At 45.3% G+C, this 27,352-nt stretch overlaps 1 protein-coding gene across 6 annotated transcripts; it reads left to right on the forward strand.

Moving 5' to 3' along the window:
- Positions 1 to 26,591, forward strand: NUP50 (nucleoporin 50). Of its 6 annotated transcripts, none has more exons than XM_017964084.4 (10): positions 1 to 296; positions 4,349 to 4,509; positions 5,494 to 5,638; positions 5,742 to 5,820; positions 8,873 to 8,956; positions 15,138 to 15,324; positions 16,965 to 17,627; positions 20,042 to 20,123; positions 21,806 to 21,924; positions 22,818 to 26,591. In XM_017964084.4, the coding sequence occupies exons 4-10, from the start codon at positions 5,752 to 5,754 to the stop codon at positions 23,018 to 23,020; spliced, it is 1,407 nt and encodes a 468-aa protein (XP_017819573.1). In that variant the 5' UTR covers positions 1 to 296; positions 4,349 to 4,509; positions 5,494 to 5,638; positions 5,742 to 5,751; the 3' UTR covers positions 23,021 to 26,591. The 6 variants fall into 6 exon arrangements, with proteins under 6 accessions (XP_017819573.1, XP_078199837.1, XP_017819578.1 ...); XM_078343711.1 differs by having other exon boundaries at positions 17,517 to 17,627; XM_017964089.4 differs by lacking the exon at positions 5,494 to 5,638.
- The last annotated feature ends 761 nt before the right edge of the window (positions 26,592 to 27,352 follow it).

Here is a 27,352-nt window from a genome sequence, read left to right on the forward strand (position 1 = left end):
GCTTTTGGGGGTAGATTCGAGTTACAAAATGGCCGCCCGGAGCGTGTTCCGCGGCGTTCCCCCAGCGGTCTCCGGCTGAGCCGGCGCTGTCGCCTCCCTGCCGAACACAGCGTGAGGGGCCTCCCCCGGGGATATGGTGTTTGTGTCTCAGGGCTTGCGGAGCACCGAGTCCTCTGAGAGCCGCAGTGCAGCACCGGAAGCGGCCGAGCGCGCACAGCCGGGCCACCACCAGCCGCTTCAACACCCAGCGCCGCCGCGCCCAAGACCAAGCTAGTGCTGCGGCCGCCGCTTGGCAGGTAAGATGCGGCTGCTGGCGCCAGAGGGAAACGGGCTGAGGGCGGGAGCCTGGTGCTGAGAGCCCAGGGCCGGGAGGGCGGGAGCGGGCTCGGGCTCGGGCCTGGGTGGGGAGTGCGAGTGCGGGGCTGGGGACTCTCGGGAGGGGAGTGCCGGTCCAGGACTGGGGAACCGGACCCTGGGGATGCGGATGGGGGTTCAAAGGCGGGGGTGGGACCCTGGGGAGAGAGAGGAGCCGGGGAACGGGACCTCGTGGAGTGGGACGTGGGTTCAGGGCCGGGATCCTAGGTAGGAGGGTGCGGGGCCGGGGGACCGGACCCTGGGAGGGGCATGCGGGGCTGGAGAACCGGACCCTGGGGAGCGGGGTGCAGGGCTAGGGGCGGGAACCCTAGGGAGGGAGCCGTGGGTCGGGCGCGCGGGCGGGCGGAGGGTGGGGTGGGATGACAGCGGCGGGGCTCGGGCCTCCCCGGGCTGAGGCGCTGGACTGGAGTGAGGCTCGCCCTTGGGCCCCGGCGGAGGTAAGGGGCTGGCGGGGGCGGTCTCGGCTTGGTCGTCTCCGTTTCCTTCCTTGCGATTCCTCTCGATTCTTCTCTCTCCCTGGCCCCCCCTCGTCTCTCTTCTCCTGGCCCCATTACCTCTCTGGCCTGCCTTCGCTTTCTTTTTTGTTTTTTGAGACGGAGTTTCGCTCTCGTTACCCAGGCTGGAGTGCAATGGCGCGATCTCGGCTCACCGCAACCTCCGCCTCCTGGGCTCAGGCAATTCTCCTGCCTCAGCCTCCTGAGTAGCTGGGATTACAGGCACGCGCCACCATGCCCAGCTAATTTTTTGTATTTTTAGTAGAGATGGGGTTTCACCATGTTGACCAGGATGGTCTCGATCTCTTGACCTCGTGATCCACCCGCCTCGGCCTCCCAAAGTGCTGGGATTACGGCGTGAGCCACTGCGCCCGGACGTAATTTTTGTATTTTTAGTAGAGACGGGGTTTCACCATGTTGACCAGGATGGTCTCGATCTCTTGACCTCGTGATCCACCCGCCTCGGCCTCCCAAAGTGCTGGGATTACGGCGTGAGCCACTGCGCCCGGACGTAATTTTTGTATTTTTAGTAGAGACGGGGTTTCACCATGTTGACCAGGATGGTCTCGATCTCTTGACCTCGTGATCCACCCGCCTCGGCCTCCCAAAGTGCTGGGATTACGGCGTGAGCCACTGCGCCCGGACGTAATTTTTGTATTTTTAGTAGAGACGGGGTTTCACCATGTTGACCAGGATGGTCTCGATCTCTTGACCTCGTGATCCACCCGCCTCGGCCTCCCAAAGTGCTGCGATTACAGGCGTGAGCCACCGCGCCCGGCCCTGGCTTCGCTTTCTTACTGCGTTCCCGGGTCATCGATCACTCCTTTGCTCAATTCCATTAAGAAACAGTTTGGAGATTTGGTATTTCTGTCTCCTTGGTTGGTCCCCTTGTTCTCTTCCTCCAACAAGGCACCTCACTATTAAATATAGCCAAATCTGTGTTTTCGTTTTAAGCTGATGTTGACAAGTTCAGCTTCAAGGGCAGAGCGGCATCGATGCCAGAGACCACGTAACTATATCAGGCACATGTAATGTTTTGTCCAGTTTACCTAGTCTACTACCACATTGCTTCATCCCTAGCAATCATGTCAAACTTGGTGTGTGTGTGTGTGTTTTACCCACAAGCACAAACGTTTTTAAAATTTCCTTTTATTGGTTGTTTGAGATTCCGGTCACCAGGCCAGAGTGTAGTAGTGGCTCGCTGTAGCCTCAACCTCCTGGGCTCAGGTGCTTCTCCTGCGTCAGTCTTCCAAGTAGCTGGGACCACATGTGTGCTCCACCTTGCCCGGCTAAGTTTTTATTTGTATTTATTCATCTAATCTATGTCTCTGAATTTTTGTAGAGACCAGGTAAGTTTCCAACTCCTGGCTTTCAGTAATCCTTCGGCCTCCCTTAAATTTTTTATAATAAGAGCTAGATTAAGACTGTCCAGGTGACAGCCTTGTTTCTGAATAGGTTACAGAGTGTTATATTTTTTTTTCCACTTCTAGCATAAAAGGAAAATGTATTGTCTGACGTGTCATGCTTTGAAATAAAATAGGGATTTGGTAGAATGTTTTTAAAAGTCTGATTTGTAATCCAGGTTATTCTTCCATGCTGCAGTGCTACAGCTTTCAAGTTTTGGACGGAAGATGGTAGTTCATAGCCTTTGCTTCTAACTAAACTTGTTTTTTAAATAATTCATTAAGCCCTTCCTCTGTTCCAGGCACTGTTTTGTTGTTGTTGTTTTAGACGAGTCTCACTCTGTCGCCTAGGGCTAGAGTGCAGTGGCGCAATCTTGGCTCACTGCAACCTCCACCTCCCAGATTCAAGCGATTCTCTTGCCTCAGCCTCCTGAGTAGCTGGGACCACAGCCACCCACCACCACGCCTGGCTAATTTTTGTATTTTTAGTAGAGATGGGGTTTTACTATGTTGGCCAAGCTGGCCTCGAACTCATGACCTTGTGAGCCACCATGCCTGGCCAGATGCCCTTCCCTCCCACCCACCCATGCTTCTGGCAACAGTCTCGCTCTGTTGTCCAGGCTGCAGTGCAGTGACATGATCTCGGCTCACTGCAGCCTCCACCTCCCAGGTTCAGGCAGTTCTCCTGCTTTAGCCTTCCAAGTTAACTGGGATTACAGGTGCCAGCTGCCACACTCAGCTAATTTTTGTATTTTTAGTAGAGATAGCATTTCACCACGTTGACCAGGCTGGTCTTGAACTCCTGACCTCAAGTGATCCACTCACCTTGGCCTCCCAAAGTGCTGGGATTACCGGCCTGAGTCACCTCACCCACCCAGCTCCAGGCACTATTCTAAGCCCATCTTTTTTTTTATCTTTCTTAACTTTCTTGATACTTCCCTGTTCCACAGATGAAGAAACTGAGGCACACAAATGAAATACAGCTTGCCCAAGGTCTCACAGCTAAAACATGGCAAAACCGGGTTCCAGCATCTTTCCGTATTTTTTTCAAATGCTTTATGTACTATCCCAGATCACTGATCTAATGACAGGACACCTGCTGTTAGAGCTGGGCACTGATGGGGCATTTGGGGTATATCTGTAAACAAAGATCCCTGCCTTTTGGTTATATACTGGTGTGATGAATATGTTAGGGCGTGGAAGCACTTACATTTATTTAGACTATTTTACTGTGCCACCTGTCTCTTCACTGTGGTATGAGTTAGAAGGTAAAATTTTCCTGTTACAGTTTTTGTGCATTCAGCTCCATCCTTTTTTCTCCATAGTTAAGCTTTTTTTTCTTTCCTGAAAAAGACGAGTCTCGCTGTGTCGCAAAGGCTGGAGTATAGTGGTGTGATCTCAGCTCACTGCAACTTCCGCCTCCTGGTTTCAAGCGATTCTCCTGCCTCAGCCTCCTGAGTAGCTGGGATTACAGGCGCCGCCACCACCATGACTGGCTACTATTTGTATTTTTAGTAGAGACGGGGTTTCACCTTGTTGACCAGGCTGGTCCCCACCAGGCTGGTCTCAAACTCCTGATCTCAAGTGATCCTCCTCCCTTAGCCTCCCAAAGTGCTGGGGTTACAGGTGTGAGGCGCTGCACTGGCCCCACAGTGAATCTTAAATAGCAAACATGACCATTGCGAAGTTCTTCTCCAGCGCCCTGGTGAAGATGTTCATGAGGAGGAAAATTGCCAGAAGAATCTGTACAGAGACCTGGTTTCTGAACAGTAAAGAATTATGTCTATTTCTGTGTTTCTTTTTGTTTGTATGGCAAAGATTAATGACAAAACCAAGTGTTTTGGGTGGACATTAAAAAGAGAGTTCCCAGGCAATGGGAAGTGTCTTTATTTCTCATACTTTATATTTTAGAATCTTAGACTTTAAAATCATTCGTAACAGAAAAATAGTACATACTTAGACAATGTAAGAATCATTAAGACGTGTGAAAAAGCCGAAAGCCCCTGTGTAGTTACTCTACTGGGCATCAGATTTTAGAGGCCTCTGGAATGCTGACATTTGCATTTTACTTTGTAGGTACTAAAGAGTGATGAGTCCCTTTATGTCTTAGTGACCACAGAGTTCTAGGAAGCTTACTCTGGTGTGTTGTGGTGTTGACTGCAAACAAGAGTGGGGAGCGTATCAGGAAGGAGTTCAGGCAGGTTCAGCAAGACCTGGCAGGTCTGCATAACTCATCAGTAAGTTCCTGGGCGAGGTGGAGAGCGAGGGAAATGAGAAGGTGTTTTATCCAGCTGGAGGGTTAGTGAAGAAGCCAGCACAACACTCAGCAGAGCTCTGGGTTGTGAGGCTTTTGTTTTGTTGTTGTTATTACCATACTAGGGTCAGAAAACCAATCAGATTTTACGGGCTGGACAGGAGCACCCTCTTTGGATAGTTGCTGGAGTCCAGTGCAGAGTTCATGCTGTTCCCCAACTCGTGTGCCTTCCACTAATGCCGTGTTATTGAAGAGTTAAGCCACTGATTTATTTTTGAAAGGTTATACGTTCTCAGAATACTAATACATCAATGTAAATCATTTTGAACTTTTTTTTTTTGAGATGAAATCTTGCTCTTGTTCCCCAGTCTGAAGTGCATTGGCGAGATCTCAACTCACTGTGACCTTGCCTCCCGGGTTCAGGTGATTCTCCTGCCTCAGTCTCCCGAGTAGCTGGGATTACAGGCACCTGCCACCATGCCTGGCTGATCTTTGTATTGTTAGTAGAAACAGAGTTTCATCATGTTGGCCAGGCTGGTCTCAGACTCCTGACCTCAGGTTATCCGCCTGACTCGGCCTCCCAAAGTGCTAGGATTACAGGCATGAGCCACCATGCTTGGCCTCATTTTGAACATCTAAATGTCTTAGCAATATAGTTTGGGGCAATGAAACTTTCAGTCTTGGGAACTGTGTATCTCTGTCTAGTGTAGCCTAAAAAACAGTATTCCTGTGGTGAGAGTGTTTCCAGCACCTTATTGGTATTTTTACTGAGAGATACACTTCTTTAATGGGTCATCTTTAAAAGAATTTTAAATTCTAAATTTTAAATTTTAAAATTATTTTGCTTATGGCAAAACTTTTAAGTATATGCATAGAATAAGTTAAGGACTTTTTGATCATATATAGTTTTTCAGATTCCAGATATTAAAAATGAATTGATATTTCATTTTCATTTTTCCAAATGGAGTTGGTTTAGTGTTATTCAGGAGTGCTGGTGTTCCCTGGGAATCTTCTTCTGCCTCCTAGAAAAAGCCTTTATTGGATTTGTAACACTGGAGCCTAACAGCGCCATTGTGAAGTTCACATTAGAGCAGTTTCCAGTGGCATCAGAGGTGTTCTTACTTCACTTCATATTAGAGTGAATTTTTCAAACTCTGTATAAGAATTTATTCATTTAGAAAAGTAAACTTTTTACTTCTGTTTTCTGTAACTTAGGTTTGGAAACATGGCCAAAAGAATTGCCGAGAAGGAACTGACAGAAAGGAATTGGGATCAAGAGGATGAAGCTGAAGAGGTAAAAAAAAATATCTTCCCTGAGAGTGATTTCCTGTTTATTCTGCCTTCTAAATTCATTTTAGGCTTCCTCATGAAGACTTGTGATAAAACTAAAAGACCTTTCTAAAAAAGTCATGAATGGGAGATGATAAGAAATCATATGACCTGTATTTAGCATAGAAATTTATTAATTACATTTCCTATGACCTCTAGTTAGTGTAGAAATGTATTACATTTAGTTGTGCTTTTCCACTAGTGCCTGTTCCCTAAATACTCTCCTTAATAGAAGCACTTTCCCCCTTAGTTTCGTAACCTTGAAGCATTCTAAACCCATGGTTTGCAGGAAGCCGCTTTAGTCATGACTGAAGGCTGAGTTAAGTGATCTAGTCATGAACTTAGCACGCTTCTCAGATGTGAAAAGTGGCCCGCTGTCACCGTCTCTGTCTGCAGTGCCCCCTTTCCCTAATGCTTCTTGGAGGCTTGCTTTATTTCCTGTGGGTTTTTTTGTTTTTGAAATGGAGTCTCACTTTGTTGCCCAGGCGGGCGTACAGTGGCACAGTCTTGGCTCACTGCAACCCCCGCCTCCAGGGTTCAAAAGATTCTCCTGCCTCAGCCTCCTGAACAGCTGAGATTACAGGTGTACACCCCCATGCCTGGCTAATTTTTTTGTATTTTTAGTAGAGACAGGGTTTCACCACGTTGGTCAGCCTGCTCTTGGACTCCTGACCTTGTGATCCACACGATTTGGCCTCCCAAAGTACTGGGATTACAGACGTGAGCCACCACGCCCCGCCATTTTTTGTTCTTAATGGTGATCTGAGACCTGTAGCAACTGCATTTATAGGAATAGAATTTAGATTGGCCTAGTTTGTTTTCCAGCAAAATAAAAATGGTCTCCCTTGAGGAAATCTGATCATTTTTCCCTTACAAACAGTAGGACTAGGCATCATAGAGAGACCCCCATCTCTATTAAAAAATAATTTTTAGGGTCGGGTGCATAATAAATAATTAATAAATCAAAAATAATAAATTGTTTGTTTATTTATTTATTTATTTTGAGACGGAGTTTTGCTCTTGTTACCCAGGCTGGAGTGCAATGGCGCGATCTCGGTTCACCGCAATCTCTGCCTCCTGGGTTCAGGCAATTCTCCTGCCTCAGCCTCCCAAGTAGCTGAGACTACAAGCACGTGCCACCATGCCCAGCTGATTTTTGTATTTTTAGTAGAGACGGGGTTTCACCTTGTTGACCAGGATGGTCTCGATCTCTTGACCTTGTGATCCACCTGCCTCGGCCTCCCAAAGTGCTGGGATTATAGGCCGTGCCCGGCCTCAATAATTTTTTTTTTAATTAGGCATTATAGACAGACCCCCATCTCTATTAAAAAATATATTTTTTTAAAATTAGCTGAACATGGTGGCATGAGCCTATAGTCACAGCAATTCAGGAAGCTGAGGTGGGAGGGTTGCTTGAGCCCAGGAGTTCAAGACCAGTGACCTATGATTGTGCCACTACACTCCAGCCTGGGTAACAGCGTGAGACCCTGTCTAAAAAACCAAGACTAGAACACATCTTACAGTGCCTCATCAGCAGTATGTTACTCCCAGGCCAGATCACTAAGGAAATCTAACCAAGTTAGCCTTTCAGGTTAACAGCATAGTGCTAAGTAAACAAACGTTTAAACACTTGCAAGTGTTCTGAAGCTTATTCTTCGACTGCCATCTTCTTTCTGAGTCTTTCTAGTACTGGTACTTTTTTCTTTACAAGTGCATGCACTCGCATATGTTTAGGGAAACCAGAATCACAAGGATGTTACGTTTGATGGCAAACTGATTGGTGCTTTTTAACTATGTCTTTGGTTACGGGGGTTTTTGGTTTTTTGTTGTTGGTTTAAGGTCTTAAGCACAGTTACATTCTGGGCTATAGTAACAGCTGGATTACCATTAACAATTTGCTTAGACATTGAAATACTCAGGAATGAAAGAACTCCCATTGGAACATATGCTAGTGAAATAAGTGTGGAAAGATTACGTTTAGTTAAGTACATTTAACTTTGGGCAAGTGCAGTCACATGGTCCCATCTGTGAGTATAGGGATCCCATTAAGTGTAATATAGGCCAGGCGCGGTGGCTCACGCCTGTGATCCCAGCACTTTGGGAGGCCAAGGCGGGTGGATCACGAGGTCAAGAGATCGAGACCATCCTGGTTGACATGGTGAAACCCCATCTCTACTAAAAATAAAAAAATTAGCTGGGCATGGTGGCGCGTGCCTGTAATCCCAGCTACTCGGGAGTCTGAGGCAGGAGAATTGCCTGAACCCAGGAGGCAGAGGTTGCAGTGAGCCGAGATCGCACCATTGCACTCCAGCCTGGGTAACAATAGCGAAACTCCGTCTCAAAAAAAAAAAAAAAGTATAATCTGAAACAGCTATAGGTAGAATTTTTGCTTGGGAAGTATTTTATTCCAACCCTACGGGGTAAAAGAAGGGTTATAAGCTAAAGCCAAAGATCTTCATCAGATTTCTGATGTGGATATCAGGAATGTGGACATCATTGCGCTTTGAGTGCACTGTAGAAAAGCAGTAGTTTTCCAGCAGGGTCTTAGGTGCCTCTGTGGCCTTTTGTACAGTGGGCAAGTTGGGCAGGACTCATCTTAAAAATCATGTATATGTTATAAATATAAAGTTTATTTTTTTGAGGCAGAGTCTTGCTGTGTTACCCAGGCTGGAGTACAGTGGTGATGTCTCAGCTCACTGCAACCTCTGCCTCCTGGGTTCAAGCCTCCCAAGTGGCTGGGATTACAGGTGCCCACCACCATACCCAGCTAATTTTTGTATTTTTAGTAGAGACAGAATTTTGTCATGTTGGCCAGACTGATCTCAAACTCCTGCCTCTCAGGTTATCCACCCACCTCAGCCTCCCAAAGTGCTAGGATTACAGGCATGAGCCACTGTGCCTGGCCAAAATTTATTTTTTGAAAGGCTACGAACAGTGGCTCAGTTCTAGCTTCTTGTTACTGTTGAATATTTTATCAGCTTTTTGGCTTTACCTGTTTCATTTGTATTGACTTGCAGGTGGGGACATTCTCAGTGGCCAGTGAGGAAGTCTTGAAGAACAGAGCAATAAAGAAGGCAAAGCGCAGAAGTGTGGGGTTTGAGGTGAGCGCTTCCTCCAGCTCCTGCTGCTAATACTCACTTGAGGTCTGCATTGCACAGCATTCCCTCCACTGGGAGCAGTGATAGCAACAAACGCTGTCTTCAAATGCTTCTTCCTTGACGTAGATCATGGGCGATAGAAAAAAACAATAAACCTAGGTCTGGACCTTGATAAAGGGAAAGTTTATCCAGCTGAGGAAATAAATATAGACAAATTCAAGTTGATTGACAGTATGGAAAAGAAAAATGAGCCAAACCATACAGAGGTGGGCAAAATGGCATCAGCTTGGAGTAAGAAAGGAAAATGCAAGGATCTTCTGAGAGTCGTGTCTGCTCCCTGGGATCGAGGCTTGCGTAGGGGGAGCCCTTTGGCTTTGCAAGAAGCATTTTATGTGTGGATTTTCTTTCCAGTACAGTACAGTACAGTATAGTATATAAAAATGATTCATTCCTGTGCTAAGAAAGATAAAGGATTAATTGTGACTGTGCAATGGAAATGGTGTGGTGTTAAGCAGTCACTCCGCATCTCAGAACTCTTCCCAGTACCGTCCTCTCCCTTCACATACATTCTGTACCCAAGAGCATGTGGTCTTGGTGGCCTGGACGTCTGCTGTTAGGCAGGAGAAGCCACTTTGAACATCCTGGGTGGCAGCTTTGAAATAAACCTACCTTACCCCACGTCCTGCAGTGTTTAATTTTAAAAATCAAGAATAGACTATATTCCTGGGTATCTCTAATCTAAAAATCCAAAATGCTCTGAGATCTGAAGCTTTTTGAGCACCAACATGATGTTCCAAGGAAATGCTCATTGGAAGATTTCAGATGGTCAGGTTAGAGGTGCTGCACCAATAAGCATAACGCAGACATCCCGAGAGCAGAAACGTCTCCATTCCTAAGCATTCTCCTTGAGGGACACACAAGCTGTTATTTCCCTTTTATTTCCAAATAAAAAGGGTAGTAAAGATAGATTGTTCACGCTTTGAGAAACGATGAAAAGAAATTATTACAAAAATATTCGTTACATTGCCAAAGTTTTGATCGTAAAATTTTTTCCATTTGAAAATGTGTAAGGAAGGGAGCCAGGTAGGTGGCAGTGGTGGGGAGGCAGTCTAAGACGTTTACGACAGCCAGTCAGACCCTTGGAGTGTCTCATAAATGTGGTATGTGTTAATGGGAAAACAATTCAAATTTCAAAAATATTTGCAATTTTCCTAGAATATATTACTGTTGATGTTAACAGATATTGTATTGTGTAATTCAAGGCAGAGATACATAATCATATATCAAATCAATTCTCAAGTGGTTCTGGGTAGTCACTTGGCTAGTGAATGCCATGGCTACCACTATACATGTGCCTTCTTTATCTGCTCCATTGCACGCTTTAGATGCATGAGAGGAACATCATTTCCTGAAGCTGTAAAAGCTCTTTCATGTAGAATTTCAGGGCAACGGGTTGCACTGCAAAGAAAGGAAATGGGTACAGGGGAAGCGCATCTCAGATCCAAGGCAGAGATTAGGTCTTCTGTTTTATAATTACTTACATTTTGCTTAAAGATTGTATTTCTTATTTGACAGAAATTATATGCTTATGGTGTATAACACAGTGTTATTTTCCAGTGTACAATACATTATTACCTGTAGTCTCCCTGTGGTACAGTAAACCTGTTCGACTTCAGGTTTTTTATTTGTTTTTATTCTGGTCTGGTTTTATGAATTGCCTTGACTGGCGACTAGGTGATAGATGTATGTGTTGAGCTGAGTGATGTTTGATGGCTTTTTCACGAGAAGATACATAGGGGTAGGGATGGCTTAATTAAGGAGGAAATGGCTAGTCTTGGAAATGTGTTTGGAAGGACTCGGTACACTCAAGTGGAAGGGCCCTAAAGGACCGCCAGGTATAGAACAGGAATTAGGGCGAGGATGGGCACAGCTCCGGGAGCTCTTGCGGGGATTGAAGCCATGGCACTAGATCAGAAGAGGCATGCACGTGGAGAGGGTCTTAGGGAGAATGAGACACAAACAGCTCACTGCAGAAGCCAAGGGAAGTCATTCTCAGGGAGGGGCATCCACCTGTCCATTCGAAGGAAGGTCAAGAGGTAGAAACAGTACAGACCATAATCTGTAACTTAAGCTGAAGGGATGACGCAGGGAGGAGGCAGCAGCCCTTGGGCTACTAAGGGAAATTAAATGTACGTAGATAAGGTCCAAGAAGCAGCTTCTCCGCTCCTTCTGGAATCTCTCCCTGGTTCAGCCCGCCTGTGTCCACCTCTGGCCCCGGGGCCTTCAGCAGCCGCTCCTTCACGAGTGGGCCCAGTGCCCGCTTGAGCTCCTCGAGCTTCTCCCGAGTCAGCAGCAGTGGCTTCCGGGGTGGCCTGGGTGCAGGCTATGCTGGGGCCAGCGGCATAGGCATGGGAGGCATCACTGCCGTCACCATCAGCCAGAGCCTGCTGAACCCCATTAAGGTGGATGTGGACCCCAGCATCCAGGCCGTGCGTACCAAGGAGAAGGAGCAGATCAAGACCCTCAACAACAAGTTTGCCTCCTTCATCGACAAGGTGCAGTTCGTGGAGCAGCAGAACAAGATGCTGGAGACCAAGTGGAGCCTCCTGCAGCAGCAGAAAACGGCTGGGAGCAACATGGACAACATGTGTGAGAACCACATCAGCAACCTGAGGCAGCAGCTGGAGACTCTGGGCCAGGAGAAGCTGAAGCTGGAGGCGGAGCTTGGCAACATGCAGGGGCTGGTGGAGGGCTTCAAGAACAAGTATGAGGAAGAGATCAATAAGCGTACAGAGATGGAGAACGAATTTGTCCTCAAGAAGGATGTGGATGAAGGTTACATGAACAAGGTAGAGCTGGAGTCTCGCCTGGAAGGACTGACTGACGAGATCAACTTCCTCAGGCAGCCGTATGAAGAGGAGATCCGGGAGCTGCAGACCCAGATCTCCGACACGTCTGTGGTGTTGTCCATGGACAACAGCCGCTCCCTGGACATGGACAGCACCATCGCCGAGGTCAAGGCGCAGTACGAGGAGATTGCCAACCACAGCCGGGCTGAGGCGGAGAGCGTATACCAGATCAAGTATGAAGAGCTGCAGATGAGGCTGGGAAGCACGGGGATGACCTGCGGCGTACGAAGACTGAGATCTCCGAGATGAACCGAAACATCAGCCAGCTCCAGGCTGAGACCGAGGGCAGATGCTGAGGAGTGCGGGGAGCAGGCACTCAAGGGTGCTCCTACCAAGCAAAAGGAGCTGGAGGATGCCCTGCAGCGGGCCAAGCAGGACATGGCATGGCAGCTGCGAGTACCAGGAGCTGATGAATGTCAAACTGGCCCTGGACATCGAGATCGCCACCTACCGCAAGCTACTGGAGGGCGAGGAGAGCCAGCTGGAGTCCAGGATGCAGAACATGAGTATCCATACGAAGACCACCAGCAGCTATGCAGGTGGTCTGAGCTCTGCCTATGGGGGCCTCATAAGCCCCGGCCTCAGCTACGGCCTGGGCTCCAGCTTTGGCTGTGTCGCAGGCTCCAGCTCCTTCAGCCGCACCAGCTCCACCAAGGCTGTGGTTGTGAAGAAGATTGAGACCCACGATGGGAGGCTGGCTGGTGGAGTCCTCTGACGTCCTGCCCAAGTGAACAGCTGCAACAGCCCCTCCCAGCCTGCCCCTCCAGAGCCCAGGAGGGAGGCCGCTGTGCACGCCTGGGCCGCTGTGCAGGGGAGCACAGGGAACAGGAGACCTACCTGATGCTCAGCCCTAGCCCTCAGCCCACCCTCAGGGAGTTTACTGCCTGGGGACCCCCCTTGCCCATGCCTCCAGCTGCAAAACAATTCAATTGCTTTTTTTTTTTTGGTCCAAAATAAAATCTCTGCTAGCTCAGAAAAAAAAAAAAATGTACATAGATAATAGGAATCCACAGATAATTTTCCTGTAACTCAGCCTGAAGTTTTCATCAGAACTTGTATATTAGGAAAATTAAATGTCATATCACCCACCAGAATGCTGCAATGTGGTGTTTCCTCAGTAGTGGATTCAGTAGATCTACTGAGCACTGGAGATACATTGGCGAGTTAAAAACACCAAAATTTCCTCGCCCTGTGGAAAAGAAACAAATAAACACATAGTATTAATTTTCCCTCTGTAAGTGCCAGGGGGAAAAATAAAACCAGTGAGGGAGATTGACAGATGTGAGGATGTGTCAGTACCCATGGAGCCCAGATGGGCATGTTCCTTTTTCTTTCTTTTTTGTTTTTTCTTTTTTGACACAAGGTCTTTGTTGCTCAGGCCGTAGTGCAGTGGCGCAATCTTGACGCGCTACAACCACTGCCTCCTGAGCTGAAGCAATGCTGCCTTAGCCTCCTGAGTAGCTGGGACTACAGGCATGTGCCCCCACGCCCAGCTAATTTTTGCAGAGACGACGGCTCAATGTGTTGCCCAGGTTGGTCTCAAACTCCTGGGCTCATGCGACCTGACTGCCTCGGCCTCCCAAAGTGTTGGGATTACAGGCGTGAGCCACCATACCCGGCCCCCAGATGTTTATCTTAATCAACTTTGACTCTCATTTTTCTGAATATCTCTTGTTTGACTTGTGGTTCTAGAATTTTTATGATGACTCTAGAGCTAATTCACTATCGGCAGTTTCCAAAATCCCTCTGAACACCAAGTGTCTTTTAAATTTGTGCACAATCGAAGGCTCTGAAAAGCCACTTGTGTCTTTGCAGTTTGTCCATGAATCATTGTTTTAAAATAACAGCTGTCAGTGTGGTGTATTTGGAATTTTAAATGATGAAAAATCAAATTTAGAGCAACAAAATCTAAGCTGTATTTATGCACTAAAACTCATACAAGTTAAAATTGTACCTTTACCTAATTTTATTGCCATAAATATATCAGTGGTCAGTGAACATCTGAAATTCTGTAGATGACATTGAAACTTTGGTTTTGGAAAAATATGCAATAATGTTTAGGCTAACTGGCCCATTTAGTAAATGAAGAGGTTCCAGTTTAATTTTTTTTGGTGAAATCGTGGTTACAATTTGCTCATGTGGAAACTTAAGACTTGCGAACTCTGTCTTAGATATTTGGTCTGAGAAGCAGATCACTTCCTGTAATGTAATCACTTCTTTGAACAACAAAAAGGGCTTCTAAAAATTGTAGTGAGTTTTTTTAACAAAGCGCTATAAACGGAGGGACCTTTCTCTAAAAGTTCCAGGGGCAGAGAGCAGCTTTAGAATCCATAAGGAATGCCAGACATTTCCAGAGCGTTTTAGGTTAGAGATTTGAGCAGGCTAGCACAAAGGGGAAAGGCCTGCTAGAAAAAGCGTGTTAAAACAACCGAGTTTAAGGAAGCAGTGAGAAAAACGAGAGTAAAAAGTTGTCTTGGGTTGCCCAACTAACAGGAGCATGTGGATTTGAAACTTGATCATCTTTTCAGGTTTTTGCAGGCTGAAAGCTACATATGTTCTTAGGAAATCAGATAAGTGGATATTTTTAGTTAACCTTACTTGATGTTTCTATAATTTCTTTAGGCAATAAATGGTGTTTGAGTAGTACATGAAGAATTTCATTTCAGATTTAGTTTTATTGAGACACTTCAGTTATTCTGAGGCTGGGTGGTGGGTACATAAGTTTATAGCATTAGTCTTTTATGTCCTAAAAATATACATAATACAGTTTTTAAAATATATTTTTTAAATGTCCTTCCTGCCTACTTCAGTAACGCAGCTTTGGGTTGTAAAGCTGTTCTTAAGAATAAAATCTTCTCATTTCTTACTTCTGCTTGTACCAGCAGTTTGCCTTATAATGCTGATTGCATATGGAGTCCAAGCGCTATTTAGCCGAGATGCTATTGTCACTCACTTGCTTATTTGGTAATTGAAAGTATACTTGGTTGGGTGTGGTGGCTCACACCTGTAACCCCAGTACTTTGGGAGGCTGAGGAGAGTGGATCACGAGGTCAGGAGATTGAGACCATCCTGCCTAACACAGTGAAACCCCGTCTCTACTAAAAATACAAAAAAGTAGTCGGGCGTGGTGGCGCTCACCTGTGGTCCCAGCTACTTGGGAGGCAGAGGTTGCAGTGAGCCAAGATTGTCCAGCCTGCGTGACCAAGTGAGACTCCATCTCCAGAAAGAAATGCAAAATATACTTACCTAATGTGTACTCTGCCTTTATATTTCAGTCTGACAGTGGAGGAGCCTTTAAAGGTTTCAAAGGTTTGGTTGTACCTTCTGGAGGAGGACGGTTTCCTGGATTTGGTAGCAGTGCTGGAGGGAAGCCTTTAGAAGGAATTTCAAATGGAAACAACGTAACCAGTGCCCCTCCCTTCACCAGTGCAAGGGCAGCGGCAGAGCCCAAGGTAGCCTTTGGTAAGTAGGCTCCCCTCCCCCAGCCACCTCTGTGTAAGTAGAATCTGTGGAAAAGCACTTTGCAAAGATGTTTTTGTTGTCTTAGACCTGTGTGAGCAAACACATCGTAATAAGGAAAGCGATGGAACTCGGAGGTGCTGGTTATTCAGCGTATGCGGCAGAGCACACAAAACCGACCTTCATTTTCTCAGCTCTGCCCGCTACCAGTGTGTGACCCCGGCCTCTAAGCCTCAGATGTTCAGTTTTGAAAGGAGAATGACCCTCAGAATTGACCTAGAGTCAAAAGAGAAAAGAAAATGCTATATGGACATACAGACCCTTTGTGTGCCAAGGGCTTTCTGTGTGACTCGCACCAAAATGCCTACCAGGAACTCAGATAGTGCACACTGTTTGATTTTAATTTGGCGAATGTTTAGTGTGATTTAAAATGGTGCTTTCGGTTAAGATCTTTAACTACAGCCTTCCCCTAGTGTCCTGGGGATTGGTTTCAGCATCCCGTGGATGTTCAAGTCCCGTAGTGAGACCAGCATAACTCTTGGATAGGAAAAGTGAGTGTCCATACCTACTGGTTCCTCATCTCCAGAGTACTGCATTGTGACGGGGTCTCGCTCTGTCACCCAGGCTGGAGTACATTGGTGTGATCTCGGCTCACTGCAGCCACAACCTCCGAGCTGAAGGGATCCTCCCACATCAGCCTTCCCAGTAGCTGGGACTATAGGTGCTCGTCACAACACCCAGCTAACTTTTGTATTTTCTTTTTTTTTTTGTAAACATGATGTTTTGCCATGTTGACTATGCTGGTCTTCAACTCCTGAGCTCAAGCAGTTGGCCTGCCTGAGCCTCCCAAAGTATCGGGATTACGGGCCTGAGCCACTGTAGCTGACTGAGTACCGCATTTCACAGGTGTGGAACCTGCAGGGACAGAGGGCCAACTGGACTTTAATACTGTTTATCCCAACAACCTTGGGGCTTAAGTGTCAATCCTGACCTACTGTTCTGACAATACTGTAGGCATCCTTTTGTCTGTGGCCACACCATCCTGGACACACCTGATCTCATCTCAGATAGGCATCCATTTGAAGGAAAAGATTATTTTTAAATTGTGTAGTGTCTTAATGCAAGCATGTGGTGGTTAGTGTTCTTGCATAGAGTTTGATTTGATCTTTATTGATCAGCTTTACTGATAACTGGTTACTAAATATTACTCCTTGAATACATATTTCTTGAGCTGTCACAAAAATAGGATACAGTTGGCCAGGCGCAGTGGTTCACACCTATAATCCCAGGGTTTTGGGAGGCCAGGCAGGTGGATCATGAGGTCAGGAGTTTGAGACTGGCCTGGCCAACATGGTGAAACCCCGTCTTTACTAAAAATACAAAAATTAGTCGGGCATGGTGGCAGGTGCCTGTAATCCCAGCCACTTGGGAGGCTGGGGCAGGAGAATTGCTTGAACCTGGGAGGCAGAGGTTGCCATGAGCTGAGATCGCACTCCAGCCTGGGTGACAGAGCAAGACTCTGTCTTGGGGATGTGGGGAAAGGTGGGATACAGTAAAAGCAAAAGTACGAAGGCAGAATGGCACAAAATCTAGATGATTTAATCAAGTTTGTCTTGAATGATTTGATTATTGACTTCCTATAGGTTCTCTTGCTGCAAATGGCCCTACCTCCTTGGTTGAGAAAAAAGTTTCAAATCCCAAAACGAATGGGGACAGTCAGCAGCCCTCCTCCTCTGGCCTTGCTTCCAGTAAAGCTTGTGTCGGGAATGCCTATCACAAGCAGTTGGCTGCCTTGAACTGCTCCGTCCGGGATTGGATAGTGAAGCACGTGAATACAAACCCACTCTGTGATCTGACGCCCATCTTTAAAGACTATGAGAAATATCTAGCAAACATTGAACAGCAGCACGGGGACGGTGGCAGCAATTCTGAAAGTGAATCTAACAAAACGGCGGTTGAAACACAGTCTCTTTCCCTTTTTGGCTCAACAAAATTACAGCAAGAGTCAGTGTTTTTGTTTCATGGCAACAAAACTGAAGATACACCTGAAAAGAAGGTGGAGGTTGCAGCTGAAAAGAAAACGGACCCATCACTAGGAGCAACAAGTGCCTCATTTAACTTCGGCAAGAAAGTTGATAGCTCTGTTGTGGGCTCATTAAGCTCTGTCCCCCTGACTGGATTTTCATTTTCCCCAGGAAACTCCAGTTTACTTGGCAAAGATATTACCCAGAGTAAACCAGTCTCTTCACCATTTCCCGCTAAACCATTGGAGGGCCAAGTAGAAGGTGACAGTAGCGAATGCAAAGGTAAGTACCAGGCTTGTCACTGATTTAGATTTGTGTAAGATTTGTGTTTGAGAAAGATAAAGGCCTGGATTTGGAGGTGATCTGCAGTCACAGTGAGACATCGCCCGCTCCATGTGTGATCTCTGAGTTTCAGATTCCTTATTTTTAAAAGAGTAAGACCTATTTTGTAGGGTTGTTTATAAGGATTAAAAATAATTAAAATGAAATTGAAAACATCTGACCTTGAAAAGTGTCAAACACACGTGGCGTAGCATATAAAAAAGAAGTAAAGACGTTTTTTGAAAATTGTGTTTTGGAAAAGTTCAAGTTCATTATGAATGTCCCCTGAATTGATCTGAACTTAGGAGATTTGACTAAGTAAAGTCACGTGGCAAAACAGTACTTGACTACACAGTAAAAACGTAGACTCTACATAGCTATAGAGAACATATCAACAGTGTTGATTTGTTCATAGCTATAGAGACTTTTCATAGCTACAGAGAACAAATCCTCCTGTGGGTTTGGAGGTACCTCCTTTCCAGAAGACAGCCCCACGTAGTATCTAAGTGGCATCTCCTGTAGGTATTGTCAGTGCCCCAGACCAGGCAAAGGTCTGGGCCTTAATCTGGGCCATTCACTCCCTCTGTTTTTAGCTAAAAAGTGGGGTGATACCATAATACCACATCCTCATACGGTGGTTGTGAACAAATGATGTCTGTGAAGATACCTACTTGTAAGCAATTAAAAGTAAGGCCGGGCGAGGTGGCCCACATCTGTAATCTCAGCACTTTGGGAGGCTGAAGAGGAAAGCTCACCCGAGGCCAGGAGTTTGAAACCAGCCTGGGCAACATAGCAAGACCCCATCTCTACACAAATTTTTAAAAATATACCCAGGCAAGGTGGTGGGTGTCTATAGTCACAGCTGCTCTAGAGGCTGAGGTGGGAGCATCTCTTGAGCTTAGGAGTTCAAGGTTGCAGTGAGCCACAATTGCACCACTGCACTCCAGCCTGGGCAACACAGAAAGACCTTGTCTCAACAAAAGGTGTGCTCCTCAGACATATGAACATTGGTCCTTGAGGAAGAAAACTGCATTTGCCAGTTTGCCACTGAAATGTTTTTCTAGCAGGAGGCTAGACTTACGTTAATGTTTTGCCTTGCCATACTTTCAAGTGTATCCTCAGGCACAGGCCCTCAGGATCAAGGGTGAAGTCAGTGTGTCCCCTTTTACTTCTCTGCCTCCCAGAAATAAAGACACATGGGGAGTCTTTTCCCGAGGCAGGTGCTGGGACAGCGACGCTGGATTTGAATCGAGTCCCAGTGGATGCAGGGTGCCCCTCAGTCCCTTGGTTATCACAGTTTATGCATCAGAAGATGGGAGATTGGAGTGATAAAATGGACAGTCCTATCTAATTTAAATGATGTGATCTAGTCATCTGAGCATCACAGTTTTTTTCTTAGAATTGCTTTTTAGTGACTTTTTATGCAGCTGCCATTCTTTTTAAGAGGATCTTTTATATATGTGGTTTTTTAATTGTTTTGAGATGGTCTCACTCTCACCCAGGCTAGAGCGCAGTGGCACAATCACGGTTCACTGCAGCCTTGACCTCCCAGGCTCAAGTGAGCCTCCCATTTCAGTCTGCCAAGGACCTAGGTTCACAGGGATGCACTGCCACATCCGGTTAACTTCTTTACTTTTCATAGAGATGGTGGGGGCGCTTCTCACCGTGTTGACTGGGCTGGTCTTGAACTCATGGGCTCAAGCGATCTTCCCTCCTTGGCCATGCAGAGTGCTGGGATTACAAACATGAGCCACTGATCCTGGCCTATACATGTGTTTAAATAGTGTTTTGTTTAACTGATGTCCCACATCTCCTGTGTATGGGAGACCCCATTAGTGGGGATACCATTGATACCAGAGCACTGACCCACGTGGCAATTCAGACAAAGCTCAAACTACTTATGTTGGGACTTTGGAATGATTTCTCTGACATCTTGCCCCCTGCTTAAAAAATATATATATTTTTCTGTCTTTGGCCATTATTGATACTGGTTGCGGATATATGGTCACAGGAATATTCAGGGGTGAAGGTGTTAAAATCCCATCTGAGATGTCATTTTCGAGTGGGTAATTTGAATACAGAGTGTTATTTTTCTGTAAATGTCATAAGTATGGAGATTTTTCCATTCTAAGGTTTTCCGTGTACTGGGAGTTATTTTAGCATTAAGTATGTTCCCATTAAAAAGGATGCTTATTTTTCATAAAGTAGTTAAAATCCAGCAGACACTCGCCTCTGCCATCCCCTCATTGGGTGTGCATTTTAGTCTGTTGGTACATGGAGTGCTCAGCTGGAGGTTTAGGGTGTTACATAACAAAACTTGTTACTTTAAGCTCTGGGTTGGAATCTGACTGAATTATTGTCATTTTTTATAAAAGGTGGAGATGAAGAAGAGAGTGATGAGCCACCCAAAGTAGTAGTTACTGAAGTAAAAGAAGACGACGCTTTTTACTCCAAAAAGTAAGAATCACCAGAACCTGCTGGTGCGTGTGTTTTAGAGACATGGTAGTGTGCTTCAGGCTGGAGAACGTCCTCACGGCACTTACCTGAGCATTCAGTCTTGGGGTCAAGCTTTGCCTGCTCTCAAGTGAAATAGGAAAGAATTCTTGGCCAGCTTATTTTTAAAAAGCCAGTTCTAGAAATGTCCTGGTGGGCAAGTCTCACTCTTTTCTGTCGCTTTAGGTCTTTTAAAGTGCTAGAGACAGGCTTTTCCATGATCCTCCCAACTCCATGCTGTCCCATGTTCTCTTCCTTTTTCTCCCTCCCGCTCCTACTCCCCTAACAAAGGAATCTCAGGTCACTGATTGCAGGTTTGGCTTCACTCACTTTACTCTGGAGGCATCTCTGATCCCTTCCTGGAGACTTGGTTGGCCTTTCTGGATTTTCTCATAGTCAAAAAGTTGTGCATAGTAACCATTCCTTCCTGTGTAGGAAAGTAAGAACTTGCGTCTTCCTTTCAATTAAATGAGATTGTTTTTACAAAGATATTTGCTGAAAAAAACCTTTGTGCCATTTCAGAAGCTTTTAAGGTGTGTTTTTGTAATGCAAACATTTCAGAATAATGAGCCAGCAGTTTTCCATGTAACAGTCACCACATCCTGTGAGACTCCCAGGTGTTAGTTTCAAGAACTTTTAAAAGAGGCCAACAATTTCTTCTTTATGGGTTTAAATTTCATTACTCACATGACATAAAGGAGTGACTCAACTTTAAGATTTTTTTATTGTTTTAGAATGAATCAAATGAGGCCAGGCGCTGTGGCTCACGCCTGTAATCCCAGCACTTTGGGAGGCTGAGACGGGCAGATCACCTGAGGTCAGGAGTTCCAGACCAACCTGGCCAACATGGTGAAACCCTGTCTCTACTAAAAATGCCAAAATTAGCCAGGTGCAGTGGTGCATGCCTATAATCTCAGCTATTTGGAAGGCTGAGGCACAAGAATTACTTGAACCTGGGAAGCAGAGGTTGGAGTGAGCCAAAATCACGTCACTACACTCCAGCCTGGGCCACAGAGTGAGAGAGACTGTCTCAAAATAAATACATGAATAAATGAATCAAATGAATGGGGTTGTATTATTAATAACCTCAGGAGATGTATAGCATAGAAGGCTGGAAAGCATTTGATTGCTTTGTTATTTAGACCCTACCCAAGAACGTTTTCCACGTTTATTCCAAAATGTTGGTCAAAAACTGAAGGAGCCTTGAGACTTTTTAAAATAAGAAATAGGCCCCAAAAAAGGAGGGGCAGGTGAGATGCAGGACAGAATCTTTGTCCTGTATTTGCTCCTGTCTTTAGAAGACCAGAGCAGCTCTCTCAAGCTCGGGGACAAAGGAGCAGAACAGGGAGGGGGCGCTGTTGAGTTTGACTGACTTGAGAACACGGTTTCAGAAAGTGTTATAAAAACTTTCATGGGGCCCATTGTTTAATTTGAAAAAATGGGGAGGGGTTTTAGTATCTCTAAGCAGGTTTTCTTGTTCTGGTTTTTGGTCAGGTTCAGTTTGGATCAATTAAAGATTATCCTAAAGTTTCCTGTACTCTCACTTAATACAGATTTTCCACACAAGTGTGAAGAGTGGTTGTAGACAGCTGTGTGACTTGATTCATCATTGAACGCTTGATAGGACCTATTGCTTTTCTCCATAGGTGTAAACTATTTTACAAGAAAGACAATGAGTTTAAAGAGAAAGGCATAGGCACTCTGCATTTAAAACCTACAGTGAATCAGAAGACACAGCTTTTGGTGCGGGCAGACACCAATTTAGGTGGGTACCTTTTTTCAGTTGGCACAAAATCATCGATGTAAAAGCCTTTACCGCTGACTCAAAGTTATTCATGTGTTTTTAAACGGAGCACATTCTGGCCAAATCCATCCTATATTTATTGAGTATAGATTGAGTCCCAGGATAATAGTGTGTAAGGAAACATAGATGTGTCAAAAGCTGTAAACAAAATGATTTTCATTTCTGTTTGTGTTAGGAATGTGACAAGTTAGAGATTAGTGTAATAAACACCCAGGGGAAATGAACCTTCTAAAGGAATCCTTTTTATGCGGCAGGTAATCACGAATGCATCACTGTCTACCCTCAGCTTTACCCTGAACGCAGTCCAGTGCAAGGGGCCTAGCACGCAGAAGGAGGAGGGAGGGCAGGCCCGAGGTGGAGGGGGCAGTAGTGGTGGCGAACAGTGGGCTGTGTTGCAGAAGGAAACTCCAGGGAGGCGTTTTTCTTTCCCATGGGCTTAACTAGTGAGTAATAACAGCACGGTCATGTCACTCTCGCCCAGGGAGCTGTGCTGGCCCCTGTGACACACATGTCCTTTGTTGGTGTGGCTCAGTGAAGACTGGGTTGTGCCACCGTGTTCTTCCTTCAGTGCAAAAACAGACAGTGTTGGGAGGGCTGACGGTTCTGAGCAAGGCTGTTGGCTTTGGGAGAAACGCTGTGTGCGTGCAGAGACTCGGGCTGGAGCCTAGGGCAAGTCCTGCCTGGGGCTCTCAGTTCTCGGACAACCAGTCCTAGTTTTCTGACACTCCCGTTGGCCCCCATGTCAGATCCATTGAGTATAAGTTGTTTTAATGTTTACTGTGTAGCATGTTACAGACGCCTTTGGTGAGCTGTGGTTTATGTACGTTTGATGGATTTTGTTTGTTTACATGCAGGCAACATATTGTTGAATGTTCTGATTCCGCCCAATATGCCATGTACCCGAACAGGGAAAAATAATGTTCTTATCGTCTGTGTTCCAAATCCACCAATTGATGAGAAGAACGCCACCGTCCCAGTTACCATGTTGATTCGGGTAAAAACCAGCGAGGATGCAGAGGAGTTGCACAAAATTTTACTGGAGAAAAGGGATGCCTGAACACGCGAGGTCGGCTGTGGAATGATTACCAAGTTGCTGCTTCTCCCACCCCCTTAAACTTACTTTTTCTTCTCTTTGACATTCTAAGGACTTATAGATTAACTTAAAACTCCTGTGAAGAAGATTAACATAGCCAATAAAACCTTTACATGTTAAGTGTCAAGAAACCGTACTCTCCCTTCTTAAGAACTGTCTAAAGTGTAAAATACATTTGAATGCAATTTTTGGAAGATTTTTTTTTTAATGTTCCCTTGTTTATTAAACTAACCATAAGTGATTTCTTCAAGGACTGCAATCAGGGTATCGATTCGCTTTCCCAAAGGCTCTTCTAACCCGTGGGTTTTGGGGTCTGCTGCCACCACCAGAGAGACTGTGGAACAGGGTGCCCGGCCGTGTCCAGAAGGAAGCTGGCCTGTATGCTTCTCTCCGGTGGGCTCGACCGACATGTGACTCGTTCTGTTACCAAATGAACCGGACTGCCATGCTGTGACAGATGTTTGTCCTCTGCTTTTTGATTTTTAAGCTAAAATGTGAGTACTGAGTGTTCACCTCTGTTCTAATCATTGGCCTGTAACCCTGTGGGCTGCTCCACTAGAATTCAGGAATTTGCATTTTCATTTTAAAAGGAAATGAGTAGCTTGTGAAGGAGTTTTTGGTTTTGTAGTTTCTATTCATGAGGTGCCGTTACTTCTTTATTCCCCTAAAGACAAAATTAAGGGGGGATTGCCAGGAATGAGTTTAAAAGCACAAATTTGGTAGCTGATCATGTACACCACGGACAGTGAGCCCGTATGAAATGAAAGGGAGCTCAGAATGAAACCGTCCTGGGAAAAGGTGATGCTCATAGGCCTGTGTACCATCATCAGCCCCGCACGTGTGAAAACCATTACCGAGTGAGTGCCTGGGAGCTTTGACACATGAGCCATGTGAATTCAGTGGGAAACATGGAATAAGCTCGTGGAAGAGAAAATCGTGTGTACATTTTGCCTTTAACTTTAGACAGCAGTGTAGCATACGTTTGATACCTGAAATAGCTTTTTTTTTTTTGAGACAGAGTTTCACTTGTATCCAGGCTGGAGTGCAACGGCGCGATCTCGGCTCACCGCAATCTCCGCCTCCTGGGTTCAGGCAGTTCTCCTGCCTCAGCCTCCTGAGTAGCTGGGATTACAGGCACGCGCCACCATGCCCAGCTAATTTTTTATATTTTTAGTAGAGACAGGGTTTCACCATGTTGACCAGGATGGTCTCGATCTCTTGACCTCGTGATCCACCCACCTTGGCCTCCCAAAGTGCAGGGGTTACAGGCATGAGCCACCGTGCTTGGCCCAAATATCTTTACTTTTTTAAGAAGATTCCATGTGTCTGGAAGGAAGCCATGGTTATGCACACACATATCCATGTCACTTCCAGAGCTGTCAGGTAACATGAGCATTCTTCAGGTAACATGAAGACTCTGGGCACATGAATGAGATTCAAAATTTAACGTTTAAATTTCCACTTTCATTTCTCATGAATCATTTGAGACTAGTACCAGCTGATGTTGTGTAGATGCTGAGGGTCAGTGTCCAAGGGCTCACGTGTGTATGTTCTGATCTTCAGTGCAGAGTGTATTCTCATTTAGAAAAGAGTAGTCAAAATAACTGTGGATGGTACAGATGCTTTTTTAAAACTACAATCTTCAGGTATAAAGTTTTTTTTGGGGGGGGCAATTTTATGATCAGTTATGATTAACTCCTGAGTACCTGAGGTGTGTGATTGGGCCAACGCTGTCATGAGGTTCTTGCTGTACTTTCAGTGTTTCGATTCCACCAGGGGAATTTGGCCTAGTGTATGGCTTTGGATGAATCCCTGCGGAGAGGCGTGCTTGTACTGTTACAGGATGCGTTCAGACATAGCTGTAGCATGCACCTAGGGAGGACGTGGCCATTGTTTTTACATTTACTTTATAATTGAGAGTGCACGTGAGTGTTTGTTGCAGATGAGTTACAGTAAGCAAATGGTTGATGCTGTTAAAATAATACCGGCCCGGCCCAATTCACCTGAGGTTTATTCAACTTTTAAAAAGATGAAGAGGAACCAAGGGGAACAAAGTTTGCTGCATCTTAGCCACACGTGCCCCTGGCACCAGCTGGAATCAGAAGCTTGCAGGCATCCTTGGGACACTTCTGTGTGTGTATGGAAAGTTTACAGAAAATGGCATGAAAAGATCATGATTGGATTACCTGTGAAGCCTCTCCTTTCTGTACAAAATCATTTCTGTATTTTTAAATTCGTGGGTATGTGTGGCTTTCTTTTTTCCTAACATTCCCAGCAAATTGTTGCTGCTAAGACTGTCACTGTTAAGGTGAAAATTACAGGGAAAATGTGATGCATATACCATAACTCAAAATGTGATATTTTCTTAAGATGACTTTTATGCTTTAGAACTGGTTGGTTTCCACTTTATCAGTGTAAAGAGCCTGAGTGTATGTGGACTTTATTGTAAAATTTAACTCCTTTTTACTTGGGGCATGGGGCCCCTGGAGGGCTTACCTATTTTCCCCACTATGTTAACAGCTAATTCTGATTTATGGGTTTAGTTTAACAAAATTAGGCTTTAAAACATTTAATGTGGACTGAAATTTTCATCTTTTGTCTGAGGATCTGTGAATTGTATCATATACAGGCCTAAAGGAAGGTGTGTATTTTGTTATTCTAAAATTGTTTGGCATCTTGACAAATACTAAGTATCCCAGTGGCCTTTTAAAAAAAAAAAAAAAGCCTGTGTGTCCATCTCATCCTTTTGTGCATTCCTAGTAAGCAAAAAAATTTGTTACGCCGTCTTCACTATTAGAATTACAGACTGAAAATCTGCCCAGTTTTTAAATTAGTTTAGATTGTTTTCCGCGGAAAGACAAGCCCAACTGTTCATGGACTGATTTTAAGAGGATTATTCTATGTTACAACTTAAATTCCAGATCACATTTTATATATGCTGCCTGCCAAAAAACAAAAAACTACCTTTTCTGTGTAGAGGGGAAGAAAAACAAATACTCTACCTTCTTCTTCTCTACTAAGAGTTCAAAACAAATTTTCACTGAGAGCCTTTTCAGTAAAAGCTAAAGGTAAACAAGTTTGTTTTTTGAGCATTTGTCAGTTACTCTGTTTCAGAAGAGTCAGAATTGAAGCATGATGCATTTGAAGGCTTTGCAAACTCCTAAACCCCTGATGAGTCCTCATTCTGGAGGTGGGAATTTTAAGTAGAAACTGGTGTGTCCTGGAGTATGGCAAATGACAGTGAGGTCTCTTCCAATCCGGCACTCAGCACAGGCCACTGTCTGTTCTCAGCCAGTAACAATCATTGAGGAGAAGGACTCTCCCTTTGATGCAGACACAGTAGTAACAGAAATGTAAAGCTTGTTAGCAATCCGATGGATAAATTGTTTCCTTTTCACTTTAAATAGGAAGCTGTTCTCTAAAAGGAAAACACTTGAATCCTCAGACAACATTATCTTAGCTGTGTTATTTTTCGAATGCTCCCATGGAGGAAGTGTAACAATCCATGCAATGTGAATAAATGAGAAGGAAGCAATCCCAGTGTGTGCGTTTCCTATTGCCCTGCCATGCGCTTGGCATGAACACAAGTCAGACCTGAGGAAGCAGCAGCACACAGAAGCCACAACTAGAAACCCTTGAGCAACAGGAGGGTCGGCTTGGAGGTGAGAAAGAGACCAGTTTATTATCAGTGTCCTCGTTGGGGGACGAGAGTACTTTGAAACCATTCAGACCAGCGCGCTCTGTGAATTAAAATCTTCACGAGTTGGAACAGAACTGTTGGCTTTTAATGGGCTAGTGTGCAAAGCACTGGCTAGGTGCTTTCTATGGATTATCTTGGTCAGTCCTCAAAGCACAGCTTTGAGACTTTTTTTAACCTTTCCTATGTGACTCAGCATTTATTTGGTTTATAAGGGGTATTTCCTAGTTTAAAAAAAAATTGCAAAGACTTAAGTTATCCATCGAAGTGTTTTCCTGAACTATGAACATCTAATAGAAACTATTTCAGTGACACTAAGAGAATGCTGTCTGAAGAGTAAGACTGCACCTAAACCGCACCAGCCCTGTTTAGGTACCACCTGCATGGCTGGCCTAGAACCTGGGCTCTCAGAAGAGGTCCTGGGACTAGTCCGACACATGGGCACTTACTGGAAATGCAAAGCCGGCTTGGTACGGTGGCTCAAGCCTATAATCCTAACATTGTGGGAGGCCAAGGCGGGTGGATCACTTGAGCCCAGGAGTTCAAGACCAGCCTGTGCAACATAGCAAAACCGCTGCTCTACAAACAATACAAAATTG

Source organism: Callithrix jacchus, chromosome 1 (genome assembly GCF_049354715.1).
Source record: "Callithrix jacchus isolate 240 chromosome 1, calJac240_pri, whole genome shotgun sequence".
NCBI lineage: Eukaryota > Metazoa > Chordata > Mammalia > Primates > Cebidae > Callithrix > Callithrix jacchus.

What these genes read in the sequence shown, in the direction of transcription:
- NUP50 (XM_017964084.4), top strand. Translation starts at nt 5,752, where the DNA reads ATGGCCAAAAGAATTGCCGAGAAGGAACTGACAGAAAGGAATTGGGAT. An exon ending in AAGAGGATGAAGCTGAAGAG is followed by an intron (nt 5,821 to 8,872) that starts GTAAAAAAAAAT and finishes ATTGACTTGCAG; the next exon opens with GTGGGGACATTCTCAGTGGC. An exon ending in GCGGGCAGACACCAATTTAG is followed by an intron (nt 21,925 to 22,817) that starts GTGGGTACCTTT and finishes GTTTACATGCAG; the next exon opens with GCAACATATTGTTGAATGTT.